At 44.6% G+C, this 17,530-nt stretch overlaps 1 protein-coding gene across 2 annotated transcripts; it reads right to left on the reverse strand.

Moving 5' to 3' along the window:
- Nucleotides 1-1,399: 1,399 nt before the first annotated feature.
- Nucleotides 1,400-17,530, reverse strand: LOC104919392 (period circadian protein homolog 2). 2 transcript variants are annotated; one of them, XM_027280259.1, is made up of 22 exons: nucleotides 17,345-17,530; nucleotides 13,385-13,932; nucleotides 11,254-11,346; nucleotides 10,807-10,961; nucleotides 10,515-10,636; nucleotides 10,215-10,416; nucleotides 9,184-9,235; nucleotides 8,616-8,758; nucleotides 8,382-8,460; nucleotides 8,177-8,283; nucleotides 7,863-8,016; nucleotides 7,628-7,736; nucleotides 7,264-7,543; nucleotides 6,972-7,125; nucleotides 6,761-6,876; nucleotides 6,262-6,468; nucleotides 5,912-6,166; nucleotides 4,628-5,805; nucleotides 4,284-4,506; nucleotides 3,928-4,159; nucleotides 3,682-3,832; nucleotides 1,400-3,567 (listed from the first exon to the last, which is right to left on the reverse strand). In XM_027280259.1, the coding sequence occupies exons 2-22, from the start codon at nucleotides 13,819-13,821 to the stop codon at nucleotides 3,412-3,414; spliced, it is 4,605 nt and encodes a 1,534-aa protein (XP_027136060.1). In that variant the 5' UTR covers nucleotides 13,822-13,932; nucleotides 17,345-17,530; the 3' UTR covers nucleotides 1,400-3,411. The 2 variants fall into 2 exon arrangements, with proteins under 2 accessions (XP_027136060.1, XP_019125654.1); XM_019270109.2 differs by having other exon boundaries at nucleotides 5,921-6,166; nucleotides 17,345-17,529.

Genomic DNA, 17,530 nt, shown 5'->3' on the forward strand with positions numbered 1-17,530 from the left:
TACAGAGTACAACTAGGCCTGAAAACAGTTGTATAAAATCTTTTGTGACTCCGGAGGAGCTTTATGAAGTATAAAATGTCTGACTCTCATGAGTGTCCCGCCTTTAGAGAAAGGAACAGGAGGGATGCAATCACTCCACTGCATTATGAAGTATGTTGGTGAACATATTGGTGAAATGTGCCAAAATTCCTGTTCCCATGGAAGGTCTTTACGTTAAATGATGTTGATCATTAGGATGCTTAATCAGGCGTTACATCTACATCTGCTCAGACTGAACTTAGTGGCCGGCCCAACTGGCTCGATAAGCAGCTTCGTGCCGCGGCACCCCATCTATTCATCTATAGAGGTGTAAATATGAGTTTTGTCTTGGCCTTACATTATGGTGATTTAGAAATCCTTGGGTTGGTCAGAGAAAAATCTAAAGATGTGGCCTTGTGTTCGAGCATATCGTGATTTTCAGTGATTTCGGACATTTTATAAACCAAAATAATACATTTATAAATTCAATGATACATTTATAAAGAAAACAAATGTTACATGCAGCCTCATTTGTCCACTAGTCGTACAAATTACCAACTCCTCTGGTATGGTATGATTCATAACCCTTGACCTATCTTACCAAAAAATGGTTTCCTGTTATTTATTCTCATTTAAGTGCAGGCAAGTCTACGGGGTCATCAGGTCATCATCCTTACTGTCTCTAATTTATCATTAGAGACAGTCGACATCATCGAGCACGTCAGCCAGAAGGCAACATGGCAAACACATGATAAGCAAAGTAGTGAACTAAATGGACTTGTATTAAGCACATTTTTACAACACAATTACCCATTCATTCCAACTACTCATCAAGAGTGACACAGAGCTTTCTCTCCCAAGTGTTCATACTGATACTAAGATCATAAGATCATAATGTGTATATGCATAAAACGGAAAATTATCATTGTTAATTATTACCATTATGATCCTTACCCCCAACCTTAAAATATTAGCAATGAGCAGAAAAGAGACACACAGGTTATATTTTTGTAGTTTTATTACAACATTTCCATGTTTCAAACACATCATCCTACCTACAAAAAATGCACATTAACTGTGCTAGTTTAATATACCACAGACTCATATGAAACAAATGTACATGACTGTACACAGTACCATGTGCCAGTACCGTGAGTATGCATTTACAGATCAGGGTGCTTCCAACAGCCCACCAGTGTGTAATTCCTTTTTTTAAAAATGGATTCCCTCTGTGAGAAAGATAAGGCTTCAACACTGGTGCAGCGTCTGGATTACTCAGGGCGACTCATTTCAGTTTGCACACGACTGAACATTCTTTAACGGTTTCTACACAGGTGAGCGTTGGAGGCTCCCCCCTTTGAGATATTGTGCACAGAAAATAGACAAAATACAGAGATAGGCTGTAGTTGCTAAAGGTGGTGACGGGCGTCCGCACAGCTCCCATTACTCATCGGAATCACTTCATTATCTGACCACTCTGTCCATTGCGCCTTGCCCACATGTGTACATGTTATATTCTGCTTACAGTAACATGACCTGGGATTTATTAGAGGTAGGGTCCGTCTCCAGCGACGCTTACATGCTCTTACTTTTGTCAAACAAACAAAACAAAATAAAATAAAATAAAATACACAAGAGAAAATATAGAAAAATAGAACAATAAAAAAAAGGTTCTGAGAAGTCAACGAGAAATGAAAAAAAAAAAAAGTGTGCGACGCTCTTGGTCCAGACTGTGTTACATTCAGTTTCTCTGCTGTAGCACCAGAGTTGTTCCCGGTTCTCTCACCATTTACACTGAGCCAACATGGATCACAGTTTCCTTAATACGCCACGTTACATGACGAAGGGTGCATGTCACCATTTTCTGTTCAACTCAGGGTTCTTTAGAAGATCACTGTGCCCCAACATGGTCCCCTTATTTGCTACAATTGTAATGCTGCTTCCTCCTGCTTATCACACAAGTCTTTGACCAAAAGCATTGAAATTTCTCACCTCTGAGACATGCTAGCATTGTAAGAAAAACATTGTTTCTTGGTGCGGTGGAGAAGTTCGAGAAGCCCGTGTTTCTATTTTGCCAGAAAAACAGATGTTTAAAAAAAAAAAAAAGAGCAAAGGAAATGTCTCTGAAAAGGGTGCAAATGGAGACAATGTCATTTTTGCATAACGTATAAATCCCAGCACTACTTTGTTCTAAATATGACATTTTGTAGTAGAGCTGCACCGTATATCAAATGTTGCAACATTCTGCAATGAACATAGATACATCTTTAAAAAAGAAAAAAAAAGTGTCATTTAAAGATACAAATTGAAGTTGAAAAGGAAATGTTTGTTAGTTTGTAAAACCATCCTGTAAACCTCTGCTTCATTTTCTGATGTTGACCGTTTTAAAAAAGAAAAACATTTTTCAGCAGCTTCATAATCTGTGGGTTAAGGAGATCTATGACACTTCAAGGTTAATCTGTGAAACGGATAAATTAAGCTGCAGTTCGGTAAAGTGACTGTGGAGTTAATTGTAAACTGTTCATAGACGAGTACTGTCTTTAAGCTGAATGGATTTGGCTTTAACTTTTAAATAAATCTATTCAAGATACATATCTGGTAAAAAATAAATATCTATTAAATCAATCTCTCAGATTGTCATGGTTGTGTCGGGTTCTATGACCGCTGTGTGCCTGAATAGCTCAAACACTCTGGCCTGAGGAGATCAGTGAGACAAAAACTCATCTGTGATACAAAAGGCGGGACTGCCTGCCCTGTGACCTGGACTGTAGCATCCAACGAGCTACTGTTGTTAATGGGAAAACAAGGGAATTCTGGGGGTTGAGGGAAATGAATGGGAACACGTGGTCAACAAAAACATGTCTGGCAGTATTTAAACAGCAATGCTGGACTGTTTGTTACTAATTTTAAAATTATTTAATAACATTTATTTTGTCAAAATATATAGATTTTCATATTAATCAACTATTTAATTTCTCTTTCTATTAAATTAATGCTGCTGTAAATCCTCTGACACACCAGATGGAAAACAAAAAATATATCCAGGAGGTCAAAGGTCACTAACCACAGAGGCTCCAGATCATTTCATTAAGAGTGTGTGTGTGTGTGCTGGTAAAAGCTCCATATGAGGGCCATGCATATGAAGTTCCTCGTGAAGTGTTACTGCCCCCGTGTGGACTCGATAAGAACTGCACTTCAGTCCTGTAGTCCTTGGAACAACACACACACACACACACGCACACAGGAGCAGCACACAACCTCATGTTCACCACAATGGCAACAGACTGTTCTGTGTGGATTTGTCCTGTGAGTGTGTGTGTGTGTGTGTGTGTGGGCTCGTCATGAGAGTCCATGGCTAGCTGAGCGTGTCCTCCTGCTGACGGTTTTGTGTGTTCAGGAACCAGTGTCTGGTTGAGGCTGCTGATGCTCTGATTGGCTCTGGGGGTTCTGGCTCTCTTTGCTTAGTTCCTCGCCCATCTCGCCCATATCCATGTCTGGCAGGTCCTCCTCGAAGGGAGTCGTCTCTTCATCTTTGCAGTACACACACTCCTAAACACAAAGATGATATTAAATATACTTAAATTTGAATGTTTTCTATGTGACAACTACATTTTCTAGTTAATTGTGAATGTTGCATCTTAATTTTGTGCGTGAGGTCCTGACCTTCACATTGATAGCAGCAGGTAGACCTCCTCTCCTCATCCAGGGGTGTTCTTCCACTAGCTCTCGTCGCTGGTCTGACGAGAAGTGAGGCTGGCTCTTCTGCATCTGTCTCAGCCTCTCCTTGTCTTCTCGCAGAACCTTCTGAATGTCCCTGAAGGGGCAGGAAACACACACCTTACAGTTTACTGACAAGGCTGCATAACAGGCCTTTGTTTGAAATCCTGTTAACTCTAGTCAGTGTCTTACCTAGATGGCATTTGATATGTCATCATGACCTTGTCGTCAGCATTGGCCATCAGCAGCCAGAGAGGCTCCTGGAGAGCATATTTGATGAAATGGTCTCCCTCCCCTTGGGCGAGGATCTTCACCTGCGACTGTCCGCCTTCAGAACTTCCGTCGCCTCTCAACTTGGCCTTGGCCTTGGGGTCCTGTTCCAGAGAGTCAACACTGCCAAAGTATTTGCTGGTGTTGCTGCTCCCTATACACAAAGAGACAGGAAGAAATAAATAGACTTTAAAATCTGAAACTAGTAATATCATGAAGTAACACAAATCTCCACTGGGTAGAAATGTTCTTGTCATGCCCGAGTGTACTCTACTGACCTGTTCTGCTGCCAGAAGCTCCACTAGCTGATGTACCACAGCCCGAGCCTGATCCTGAGCCAGATCCTGAACCTGATCCAGAGCCTGATCCTGAGCCCATGGAGCCAGAGGTGGCTGATCCAGTGCCGGAGTGGGAGTCCTCCTGCTCCTGCAGCAGGATGTCCAGCAAGTCGCAGGATGAGGAGTTACCATCGCTGTGAGCTCCATCTCCTGGAGACTCCACCTGAAACACAAGGCAGCAAATGTCAGCGACACACTTTGACAGGCTGAAGTGTTGGTTTCTACACAGAGTGACAGAGTTCTGATGTTACATTAGAGACACTCCTTGATTCATCGTCTCTCACCTGTTGGTGGTTTTCAGCTTTGGCCGTTCCTCCGTTCTTCTCCCCGGAGGCTCCAGCTACCCCTGATGCTGCTGTGCTGCTGCCCTGGCCTCCAGCAGAGAGCGCTGTGCTGTCCTGCCGTTCCACTGAGCGCTGACCCTCCTCCATGCTCAGCAGATTGAGCTGCAGTGGCGAGCTGCAACGTGACTCGAACAGCGGCGGTGACGTTGCGGGTTCCCTTGCTCCTGAAGCTGGGGTGGAGGAGCGGGACGCTGCCGCTTTGGGGGGCTCGGAGGCTAGGCTGTAAGGGAAGGGCTGAGCTGGATACGGGGCTTGGGCCACAAACTGAGTCTGCACTGGGAAAGAACGCTGGGCGGCAAAGGGCTGCTGGGCAGTGTAGGTGGTCTGAGGGGCCTGGAATGGCTGCTGGGTTGTATAGGGGGTCTGAGAGGCCTGAAAAGGCTGCTGGGTAGTGTATGCAGTCTGAGGCGCCTGGAAAGGCTGCTGGGTAGTGTATGCGGTCTGAGGCGCCTGGAAAGGCTGCTGGGTAGTGTAGGGGGTCTGAGATGGCTGGAAAGGCTGCTGGGGGGCAAAGGCAGTCTGCACGGGAAACGGCTGTTGGCTGGTGTAGGGCGGTTGCGTTTGCATGGTGTAGGCCGACTGCGCGGGCTGAAAAGGCTGCTGAGCAGTGTATGCAGGTTGCGTCTGGGTCTGCTCAGGGAAAAACGTTGGTCGAGCAGCAGCCCCCAGCTGTCCTATCTGACCTAACTGTCCTATTTGGGGGAAGAGGTAGTTGGGTAGCACCAGAGCCACCACAGGTGTAACAATGGGTGCAGGGAATGGAGTGGCAGTAGGCGGGGCTTGGGTGCTCTGTCCATCTCCAAAACCAGCCGAAAGGGAGGGGTCAGGGAGGGGGGCCTGAGCCGGGGCAGAGGGAGCTGGGGGGTAGAGAGGGTAGGCAGGCACCATGGTTGGGTAAGATACATTAAAAGCTGACTGGGACGCCTCTGAAGGGGACCACGAGGTTTGGTTGAGACCCTGGAGAGGGGGACGGGGTTTGCGGTTTGACACAGCGCTGTCTGACGAATCGGGATGCTTCATCCGTGGTTTCTTGGACTTCCTGTTGCGCATGCCCTTCTTGGCAGTAGTCTCGGGCCTGGTGGTGCCCTGTTTGGCAGCACCTCGTGGTCCAGATGATTCTGAGATGACACAAGAAGAAGTCAGAGGGTTACCCTACTGTTGTAGGTCATTCTAATGCGAGCTTTGAGAAGACACACTGATATCACAATCTCATCACTATCAAACCTTGTGTACCTTCAGCGTTGGCTGATTCTCTCTGCTTGTGAAGGTATGTGGAACAATCCTTCTGGAAGGATCTGGCGTTGCGGAGCTCTCGGCAGCGGGTGAGGAAGGCCTGCTCTTCTTTCTGGGTGTGTGCGGCCAGCACCTGTTTGGTCAGTCCCAGACGCTTGTAGGCCTCCTTCTCCTGGCTGGGCGGAGACACCACGCTAACGGGCAGAGCCGGGGGCGCGGGGCTCTCTGCCACGTCCTCAATAATCTCTGTAGAAGGAATCGGCGCGATAAGCATCAGTCAAACAGAACTTATTATCTAGCCGTCAATGTATGTTTCCAGCACGTGTGCTGCCAACACTCACCAGACTCTGGCTGAGGCTTCTTGTCTCCGACGTGGACGATGGTGCTGCTGTAGCTGCACTGTGACGTGATGGATACCACGCTCTCAGCCTTGCTAGGCAGGGTGAGGGGTGCCAGGGGGCCTCCCACAACAGCAGCTGCCCCAGATGGAGGCTTCTTTGGTGCTTTCATGTTTGACAGGCCTGGCTGTGCGTCTAGCATCAAAGGGTCTGGATGGGGAGAGGGAGAAATCCTCTGTTAGCTCCACGCCAATAGACAACAACAGTGCATGACATACACAGTAAGTGGGGATATGCTATGCATCACAAGCACAGCTATAGAAACAGAAAAAAATGTTTGCTTAGCAACAGTGAATCCAATCATGCTGTTGCATAGAAATTCAGATTTTTAAAATGTATTATGCTGACTACTACGCTCTGTGTGTTACCTCGCAGTGAGCAAATGTAGTATCAAGAGAATGGATCTAATGTCCTGAAATATGTGTGACATCTGTATGCTTGCCTGGATTTGTATCCTCTAAGCCCTTCTTGTCATCATCCGAGTTGGAGGAGGTGGTGTTGGAGGAGAACTGGTACTTCCTCTTCACCGTGATGGGGATGTTACAACTCTCCAGGTACCTGAGAAGCAGACATTGATTTAATCAGAGTGCACACTTCACACGTGTGATCTTTTAACCGTCATTATTAATAAACGCAAACATCGACTCCCTTACCTGATGACACTGTCGAGGCAGCTGATCTGCTGGTAGGAGTGGACAGTCTGGTCTTTGCAGGGGAAGTCCTCCATGCTGGCTGTCGTACTGTCTCTGACCTGCAGGGGGGGAGCAGAGTCCTTCAGACGCACTGCTGGACTCCTCTGAGGTGGCACTGCAGAGAGACAAAGGGATGAATAAACGATCCATGTTTTGGAATTCAACTTTTTAGACTTTGTGACGTTGACCAAGAGTTATTTGTTACTTTTTTTACAGAGAATGCTGTCTGTTTGGTGACATAAACTGAACTCACCGTCAGCGGTCCTCTTCTGCTCGGGCTTGGATGGCGACGGCGATGGTGAAGGGGAAGGGGAGTGCATGCAGACCTGAGAGTCCTGGTTCTTCAGCATGTGGACCCCTTTACAAATTTCCTGGAACGTCCTGGGAGGCTTGGCCTTGCCCGTCTCCTCGGCTGTCTTCCCTGCTGTGATGTTCCCGTTGCTCTCGCTGGACGAGCTGATGCTCACCAGCTGCTCATGGGAACCGTTGCTGCCATGGCTGCCGTAACCGCTGGAGCCCATGTTGTGGATCGGCTGAAGGGAGAAAAGACTGTTACAGGAACTGATGAATGTGGGTATGGAAATGTGTTGACAGGGGGGTCAAGTGTGTGTACATACTTGAAGCAACAGCCTGTGGATCTGTTCGCTAATTTCCTGGATGTCTGAGTCCATGATCTTCCCTCCATGGAAAGCTGGTGCTGCAAAAACATCTTCATTCACAGGACCCCTGGAAAACACACACACACACACACACCACTGTCATCCAGCATGTTCAGCATGAAATATATTCTAACATATAACTACTGACGGTAAAAACAAACAAACCCTGAACTACAACTTTGGGTATACTCACATGCGGACTTTGTGCCTGCCAATGACAAAGGAGACCTTGCGGCTCCATGGGTTGACGAAGCTGGACCAGCTGGTGTCGATGGTGATGTACTCACCATTTCTTGCACAGAAACGGATCGAGGAGTGATCGAACGGCTGACCGGCATACTGCAGGACTGTTGACCACAGAGGATAGAGTGTGTGTGAGAGACCGCTGAGCAACATGAAGAGTTTAAAGCAGCAGTCGAATCGGCTCTCCCAACTATCTTTAACTGGTGAATAAATAACAAGTGGCTGCTAAAATTGGGACCCCCGGTGAATGGCAGCTATTCTTACTCTTGCGATGCACAGCCAGCATTAATGGTCGGTCACTTGGGTGCAGATTGAGTAGCACAGGGGTTCCGATCAGGTCCTGCGGGAGGTAACCCAACAGAGGAACAGCTCTGAGGGAAAGACAGAAACAACAAGAGATGGTTACAAACGCACTCAACATTTCTGTGACATCTCCTGAACCTCAGGGTGCGGGCATCAGTTCACTCACCTCTCATCCACATCCTGGAACACACAGTTAGGTGTGTGTGTGGTGGTGAAGATGCGCTTGTCAGGAGGGATTCTGGGTGCTGTGGAAAGAGGAGCATAAAATATGCATGTTTTGATTATTAAACATGTACAGTAATCTGTGTGTGTGTGTGTATCTAAGACTCAGTGAGACGATGTAGTAAAACGGACAGCCCGAATGTGTGTGAAAGCATGTGAATGTGGTTGCAGATCTCACCTTCATAGCCAGAGTGCACCCTCTCAGCCAGCAGGAGGCAGCAGAACTGTTCCTCAGCGAGCTCAGCATCCTGGACTTTCATCAGGTACGGAGTCATACGGAAAGGATAGTACTGCAGATCCCCTTCACGCTCCTTACCACCACTGCAACACCAAATACATTTCACACTTATATTGTGCCGCTTGTGCTCTTTATAAAGCAATTTATTTTTGTGGCAGATATAAAGTTTGTGAAATAAATTTAAATTAATCCGCAGCTCATGAAACCTTTTGCAGGTGATTTAAATGTTCTAACGGAGTAAGTAAGTCATTAAGACTATATAACAATATATATATATATATATATAACAATGTATTTCATCAGTTCATATAATAGTTTAAATCCTGAACTGTAGCTGTAACACCCCATCTGGCCATTAGATGGAGAAACAGTGTAAAAGCTCACAGCTGCTGACTTCCTCCCTCCTCTCAGTCCTCCTCTCTCCCTCGCTCACCCACCCCGTGCTGACTCAGAGCTTGTTTGTGAAGGAAACTATGGATCAGAGGAGCTGTCGGCCGCTGTCACTCACCTGATGCGGCAAAAGAAGGATTTCTCCTGCATGCACTCCGTGGGAGACGATTCTGGATAAGAGACAGGGAGAAGGAAGGTGGGATGAGTATATCACCAAATGCATCAGCTCGACTACTTGAACATGACCCATGTGTAAGTCATTTGTAAACGACACACCGCTGACAGCACCAAAGAAGTTTGTCTCTCTATTTCTAGATTCATACAACTGCAGCTTAAACTCACTGTAGCCAAAGCACTGGGAAGATGTTTTATGTGTATGAACAATAAATAAAATGTATTGCATTGTGCTTTTTTTTCCTTATTCAGAATTATATTCAAAATTCTCAGTACTGCGTTTATCTCTAGAAGTACAGCTGCTCAGCCGTAACCTGAACAGGTTGATTACCCTGCAGAACAGCTTCCAAATCCTCAAATGACTACAAGTTGTTTCAATGAGACTACAGAATCAACTGACTGACAATCGGGACACATTGAAGGAAGTGTGGAAGGCCACTGAAAGTTGATTTGAGTGATTTTTGGAAACGGGAAAGAATATTACACAGAAACATCTATCATATAATATAATATAATATAATATAATATAATATAATATAATATAACATAATAATACACCAGTACTAAAAAAAATTGACCATAGACGCAAACCAAAGCCTCTAAAACAGCAATAATTGAATTCATTGAAAAGTCTGCACGGTTTGAAGCAGGTGTATCTCCTAAACTAACGAGCAACATGTAATTATGCATTCAGCAAATATGTGGCAGGTGTCGCACATTGAGTGGGCATGCAATCGCTAATGTGTGATGGAGCATGTTAATGTAATATGTGCTATGTGTGGATGAGCATGTGTCTGCGGGGGCGGTGAAGGTCGTGTTTCATATGGACTTTCCACGTGCCCTTCATGGGAGATCTATCATGACCCCACTTTGGACCACTTAAAAATAAGCATCTGTTTATTATAAAGTGGTGGTAGATCCGATGCATTCACAATATTCTAATATTAAAAATCTGAGTTAGGAGATAGATGGTACCTGCTCCGGTGCACATGCTCCATGAGGGTAAGCGGTAGGGCGTGGTGAAGCTGTAGAACACGCTGACATCCTGAGGTGTCAGGAACTCCACAAACTTGGCGTTGTTGAACACTTCCCGCTTGCAGTTCAAGATGGACGCCGCCTGGTCCGAGATGTAAACAATCTTCCCCGTGATGAGGGAGACGGCTACGGCAAAAATATCCTGCATAAAACACACAGACCAATCTGTTATTTTTATGCGTCTTTCCCTTTACAAGACGTTCAAAAGTACTTCTGAAGGTGAAGATAAGAGGTACTTACGGTGTTTTTCAGGGTGTATTCAGAGGTGATGCTGTTGATTTCCTCAATGGTGTATGAGGAGACTTCAAACCCTGGTGGCTGACTGTCATTGATCATCAGCATCTGGTAGTATTCCTCGTTTGCTGCAGAACGAAGTGAAAGTGGATCAGTGCACACACAGTATGCGATCAGTGAGAGAAGACACTTTTCCGAGCATCATGCTTTATCTTATATCCATAAAAGATCTTTTTTTTAATAACTTCTTTGGCTGATAAACAACAACATGCATGGAAAACACAAAAGCGAGCCTCACCTTTCACCTGTTTGACACATCGCAGTGCATACTTGAGCGTGTTGACGGTGCTGGACTTGCCCTTGCTTCTCTTTTCCAATGGCAGGTGCATCTTCAGCTCCTTCAGTGTCTTGAACAGCTCCTTCTGTGTCTTAGCTTTGGCTGACTGTTCGCTGCTGCAGGGCGTACATGAGACAGATACATGTGCATCAGAAAAAAGAAAAAAAATCAACAGTGTCACCAGTGTTGTCACATATTTGAGGAGCACAGCTTTCCAACATGTGAAGCAGAATGGGAGGGTTTAGCTACCAGTATGCACGAGGATGGGGGTGTGAGGGGATTGATTGACAGTGGGCCTGACTGAGAGCGTTCTAGTGTTGCATGCAAGACATTTTACACAGTTTTACATCTAAGGAAGAAGAAGCAATCTTCTTTGTTTATTTTCTGCGTCTCATGCACCCTGCTTACCTGCAGCCGCTGGTTGAAGGGTTGTCCTGCTCGGAACTGACCAGGCTGAAGGCGTTGGAGCTGCTTGGCGGCGAAGGGCTGTGAGAGTTTGAGCTGTAATCACAAACAACATGTCATGTTACTGGAGGCCACAAAACATACATAGCATAATGACAGACTAAACATATTAAAAGTGAGTCAAGGACTCTGCTGTACCAAGAATGCTTCAAACATAACCATCTGTACCAGCAGGAGCTAACAGGAAACAAACAAAGGAACAGTTTGAGTCAAGGACCCGGTAGTGCACTGCTAAAGAATATCTTTATTTTAATCACCCCTCTCTTTATGCCTAGGGATGGTATTGTAGCTCTAGTGAGAGTAATGAGCCTGAAAAGGACACTATAATATCCACCAGCCTTTGTGAATGGAGACCAGGGGAAGAATGCAATCACCAGCTAATGGTGGTGGAGTTCATCGAGTCAGACTGTATCTAAATATGATCATAATAGCTACACGCATGAGAAGAGCACAAAGAATGCTCAGTTTTTCACTTCAAAATACTGAATAAAGGAATGAAAAGAAGAGGTGAGGGCCAAACAAGCCCAGAATACTGCTGAGTCAAGAACAATAAATGATGAGGTCTTGCCTCCGCGATATTTTATTTGCTGCATTAGCCACGAGAGAGACATGCAGGGGAAAGATGCTGGGGGGGAAGAATAGAGAAAACACTATCACTACGTAAACTGAGGGGTCATCTAAACCATGTCAGCTTCTGATGACGGCATTGCAGCTGGACAGCTATCGGCTGATTTAACTGCTCTGTGGAGCCTTTTGTTGCCGCGTGGTTTTCATGTGACGTCCAAATGTCATGAGAACGTGCAGTTTTTTTTTTTTTTATTTACTGCTGGTGCTCGTCTCCCATGTGACAAATTGAAATTTGAGCCTTTGATTGTGTCTCTTAAAATGAAAAATATAAAAAAAAAACAATCCGCTGATATATCATTAGCTGAGCTCTGAAATAATAACATCTGCTTCAAAAATCCTGCACCAGCCTGGCTATACTTCTCACAGACAGTGATGTGTGTTCGACTGGTGTCCATTTTAAGTAACTTCTGTGTGCTAAACGTCAGCAGCATAAAAAGAGAACATGGGGATCAATCTTCTTGTTGATATAAGCCGTTTTGGTCACTGCCAATTTATTCAGCAACCATCAAACTTCAGCTGCTGGTCCACGTCTTATTTTCCAAACTCAAAATGAGAGGCAAGATTCAAGTTCCTCAGGTGTGTGTTAAAGCCCTGAACTCATTCTGTCATTACATTCCTGCGTCTAACGTCTTCAGTCAATGAGGAAGCGCCTCAGTGTTGCACAGCAGGGGTCTGCGCTGGGACCTAAACTACAAATAAATATAGAAGTCATGCGAATGCAAAGCCCTTTGATTTATCTGTGACTTTGTGTTAAGCTGTTCAATTTCTGAGCCTGAAGTTAGGTGGCACGTCGTATTGAGCTGCACAAATTTCCTTCACCTCATGGATGTAAATGGAGGTGGAGTACACATTAGAGCTTGGTTATGTAACAGGTGACCTTCAGTGGGTTTGCTGTTTTCTTCAGGGAAGAGATGAAAGATGAGATGATAGTCGGACAGATGTAGGAGGGCGTCATATAAGTCTGACATCTTAGAATTGCATATAGTTTATCAACAAACACGACTAATTTGAAGGACGCCTGAAAATCTAATTTCCTTTCAAATCATGCCGTTATTATCTCCATAAAAGAAAATTGCGCTATTCAAGTTAGTCATGTGATTATTCTTATGACACCTACAGAATTAATTGCTTAATATAGCCTGCGTTTTGTTCATTTTCTTTCACCAAAGGCAATAAAACGTCATTTCTGAATGAAACTGTGCCAGCAATCATTGTCTGTTTGTAGTCTGTCTTGTAATTAGGAAATAAAATACACACTGCTTTCCTCAGACAGTCGCTACTTCAACTTCAACAATGACTCATACCAACAATGACTCATACAGAAGAAAATGGCACTTCTATTACATTTTAATGAACCTTACTTCCGTGACCTAGATGGTCCGCTCCCCCCTAGTGATGGGAAAAAAACTTCATTTATCATAATTCAGTGCATTTGATGTGCCCTCACCTCTTGTTGCTCTCTGAAGACTCCAAGAGAGCGGAATCTTTGCCATTGCCATTCGAGCTGCCCACAGACTCATTGCCATGGGACTCATTGCCGTGCGACTCGTTGCCATGGGATTCTGTCCCGCTCCCACTCGAGCCGCTGCAGCCCATCTCCACATCCTCGTGTAAAGGTGGGCGCGGCCGCTTCCTGTCATCATGCGGGGAGCCCAGCGAGGCCGGGTGCTCGTGGCTGCTGTCGCTCCCCTCGGAGGCCAGTTCGACGCCATCCTGCCCGCCACAACCCTCGCTGTAACCGCTGGCCATGCGGTGAAGTTGGCTGATGGTGCCGCAGGGAGAGTGCTCCTCTTCCTCCGCCTGGAAGCCGACCCTTTCCCGGTTCCGATCACGCCCGTCCAGAGTTGAGTACAGGTAGTGCTTTGGATCACTGTCCTCAGACATGTGATGGGCCAAAGGGCAAGACTTGGGAGATCAGGTTATCTTCCACATAGCAATACCATGAAGTGCACGGACTGTGATGTAAACAGGGTTGTTGCTTCAGTGAAGAAGTGTCTAAAGGAAGACAATAAGAGACCGGTGAAATCACTCACTTTACAGTACAGTGCACTCCTATTGAGAACAGATCAATAGTAAAGAAACAGTCTTATATTAGAAACAATCAATGAAGATTACAATCCATCACAAACATAGTAGCACACTTTGATCGGATTGGCCAGCGTTGCCTTGGATCCCGGCATTTCTAAAAGTCAGAGATAAAAAAAAAGGGCACAGCCACACAGATGAAGTGATCCTGTTTATAATCGCACCCACACACCAAGGCTGCTGCTATCCATCCTTCAAATGGTGTGCATGGTAAATAGGCTGCTGTTTGCCCTTTCGGTGTGGACTTAAGCCACAGACCAGTGTGATCCTGTTGGGTTTTTCAAAAGAGCTTTTTCACATGAAAGGTGAGAGTGCACAGCGGCACGGCTCTAAAAAAAAAACACCACAACAAACCAACAAACCACCGGGGCTAATATTAATGCTGGAAGGACAAACTGCTTTCAAATGATCCAACATGTTTCCTTTTGTCTGTAGCTGATGGCCTGGTCCTGTTTTTAACTATTTAGATTAACAGGTAGGAGGAAAAACCGACAACCAATCTCTGGATAAAATGGCAAATTACAGCATCATCGTATCGCTTACTACGGATACAGATCACACACAAACAGATGATAAACAGATGTGATGATGCATTGTCAACACTCACTTAAGTCTAATCAAATAGACAGAGCCTTATGTAACACAGTGCAGTGTCCCTGAGACGACCTGCAACATAAAAAAAAGAGTTTCTCAGGTAACATCTAGGCTGCCTTATATTATAACATCTTTGGTAATTACAAGTGACCTCAGACAACCTCTGCCACTTCAGTAAACCCAACTAAAAATAAGTATTCATGAGGATTCAGGGCCTTCACATTTTTTGTTTCTATAAAACAAATTAGATAAAACTACAAAAGCAACAGTTTAGCAGCTTCCTCCTCCTAAAACACGTCACAGCTGAACAGCAGCAGCTATTTCTGTCTCTCTAAGCCATAATAGCAAATACTGGCAACAGGTACTGAAGCCATATCCAGAGTGTTTCATTGTTTTCCCTCCATGCAAGATCAGGTTACAGCTATTTATGTAAGAGTGCAAATTCAACAGCTTGTCTGTCGTTCGCTCTTTACATAAGCACTTTTACATAACTTCTCAAAGTTTCAGACATGGTTTTTATGTTTTAAACATCTAGACAAACGCTGCAGACTTTCCAACCACCCACACATCCACCTCAGAAAATGACCCACTCTCGGTTTAACTGAGGCAGGAGCCAAGCCGCAGAGGGGGACTTACTATTGGCAGCTGGGAACGACCAATGGGCAGAGAGCAAGGAGGGACAACAAGTTAGAATGGTGTCAGACAATCAGGGGGAAGTTTGACCACGGGTTATAATCATGTCAACACAAACACAGGCTTATTATTTCTTTTTGCAAAGGGGAAAAAAAAAAGATTACAACTCCAGTTACAGCATGATTATGTCATAACTGTATGTGCATAGTATTAAGGTCTTTAATAGTCAACAATAAATGCTACAAAGCTTTACAAAAGGCAGGTTAACATGGTGAAACCACTGCCAAACAGCATGACAGCAAAGTTCGGCCATCATTTTTCACATAAAAATCCTGTGTTATCATGAAAAGATTTCATGCTTTGCACTTAAAACAAGCGCAAGCAGCGGTGATATTGGCCCGTAACAGTACACAACAATGACAACAATGAAATCTGCACAATCTCCCGTATATTTAATCCTTTTACAACACCAAACAGAGCAGCAGGCTCAGTTACACGAGTGCTGAATTACAACTTTCTCCCGAACTCTCTTGAGATGCGTGCAGACAAACGCGTCACTCTGGAAAACATAGCAGAAGAATGACATAATGAAAGTGAACTTGCCTCCAGCTCAGCCCCTGTTTCAAGCTGATGAACCCAACACACTAGCACAGATCCCAGGCAAGCATTATACAACTGCTGCTCCAGTCACATGGATTTGGCTAGAGTGCAGCACAAAGCAGTGGTAGCTTTGTTTCATAAAACCACATGCTTTCACTTGGATCCAAACAGCTGCACTTTTTGAAATGCTTTTCTCAGATGACATTTGAGACAGGAATTATACAAGCACATTTTAAGATTGAACATGGGATGTGAACTAATCATTTACATAACCCAGTTAATCACAGGGCAAAACAATGATTCGAAGAGGATAAGATCATTTCAGAGGTGTAATTAAGTATTTTCATACTGAGGCCTACTCTAGTGTATTATTAAAATGACAAAGCTGGCACTATACAACAATATTTTTTAAAGTTTTATATTCATCTTATAGCTTTTAATTAGACATTAAACCTATAATAATAATAATTATAATAATAATAATGATGATGCCAAGCAATAAAATAGTAGCTAAGCTTTTGCAGAGGTGTGATAAAGAGCATCCTGTTTGTAGAGGAAACAATGAAACCAAGAGTTAATCACTGTGTACTCATATAGTACACCATACGGCCAAATTAAGGAGTCTGGAGCTTGTCTGACAAAGGTGTACAATCAATATACAGATCACCTTGAACTTAACAGCACTGATTATCATGTAGACTTAATATTCAGGTTTACAGTGAGGCTGGAACATAGTGTTCCCAATGTGTGTGAGTGAACAGCTCCAAGAGGACCTTAAGTAGTAGTAGTAGTAAAGTAGAAATAAGCCTACAAGCTTAGAACTGTAATCCCTTTATTTTCACATGACATCCACCCAGTTTACATTTGACATGAATCCACCTAAAATCAGGCCTGTTCAACTGAAACAGGCCCCCAGGTGATACGTGTGAAAATCAGGCAGTGCAGTGTAGTTAGCCAGCCAACCAGTCCCAACCAGTCCATCCAACAGGGAGGGAAAACTGGCTCACAGCTGGACGTCAAAAGAAAAGCACGTCATATTGAAGTCATACGCGGACAAGCTAACACGAGGTGGGGGTTAAATTTAAGTAAGCACATTAAAATATTTTTTTGTAATGGGAACAAAAACACCCCTTCCCTCAGCTACCTCCCATTGACCTGCTATTCAAAATCCACACACACGTTGACCTGCAATCCACTGCACGGTACACTGACACAGTTATGTAAAACTAACGCTATCGCTCGAAGCCCGCCACAAAACAGGATCTGCTCGGCCGCCGAGGGGACATTTCACAAACCCAGACATTTTCCTTCCTCTACGACCGAACAGAAAACCTCAAACCGACGTTTTTAGGTTATAAAACTACAATAAGTAGAGCACTCAGAAATGTCGCGCATGCGCACGCCGCGTTCAGTTATGCAACTTTTTTTTTTTTTTTTTTGAGCTCGCTTTTTCTCTGTTACTACAACGAAAGGGCGCAAATAAACCTCAACCGACCTGTGTTGTAGAAATAAAATTCGTCTCTCCGGTCGTCCTCGTCGTCAAGTGAAAGCAAAGCCGGGTAGCGGGTAAAACGTTCAGTTAAAACATCCAGCATTCCTCAATGGGAGACCAGGTTCAGACAGGGTTGGCACAGTAAGTCAACAGATCCTCCCCGGCTCTCTCTGGCTCCGGCCTAACCAG

The sequence above is a fragment of the Larimichthys crocea genome, chromosome VII, assembly GCF_000972845.2.
Source record: "Larimichthys crocea isolate SSNF chromosome VII, L_crocea_2.0, whole genome shotgun sequence".
Classification (NCBI taxonomy): Eukaryota; Metazoa; Chordata; class Actinopteri; family Sciaenidae; genus Larimichthys; species Larimichthys crocea.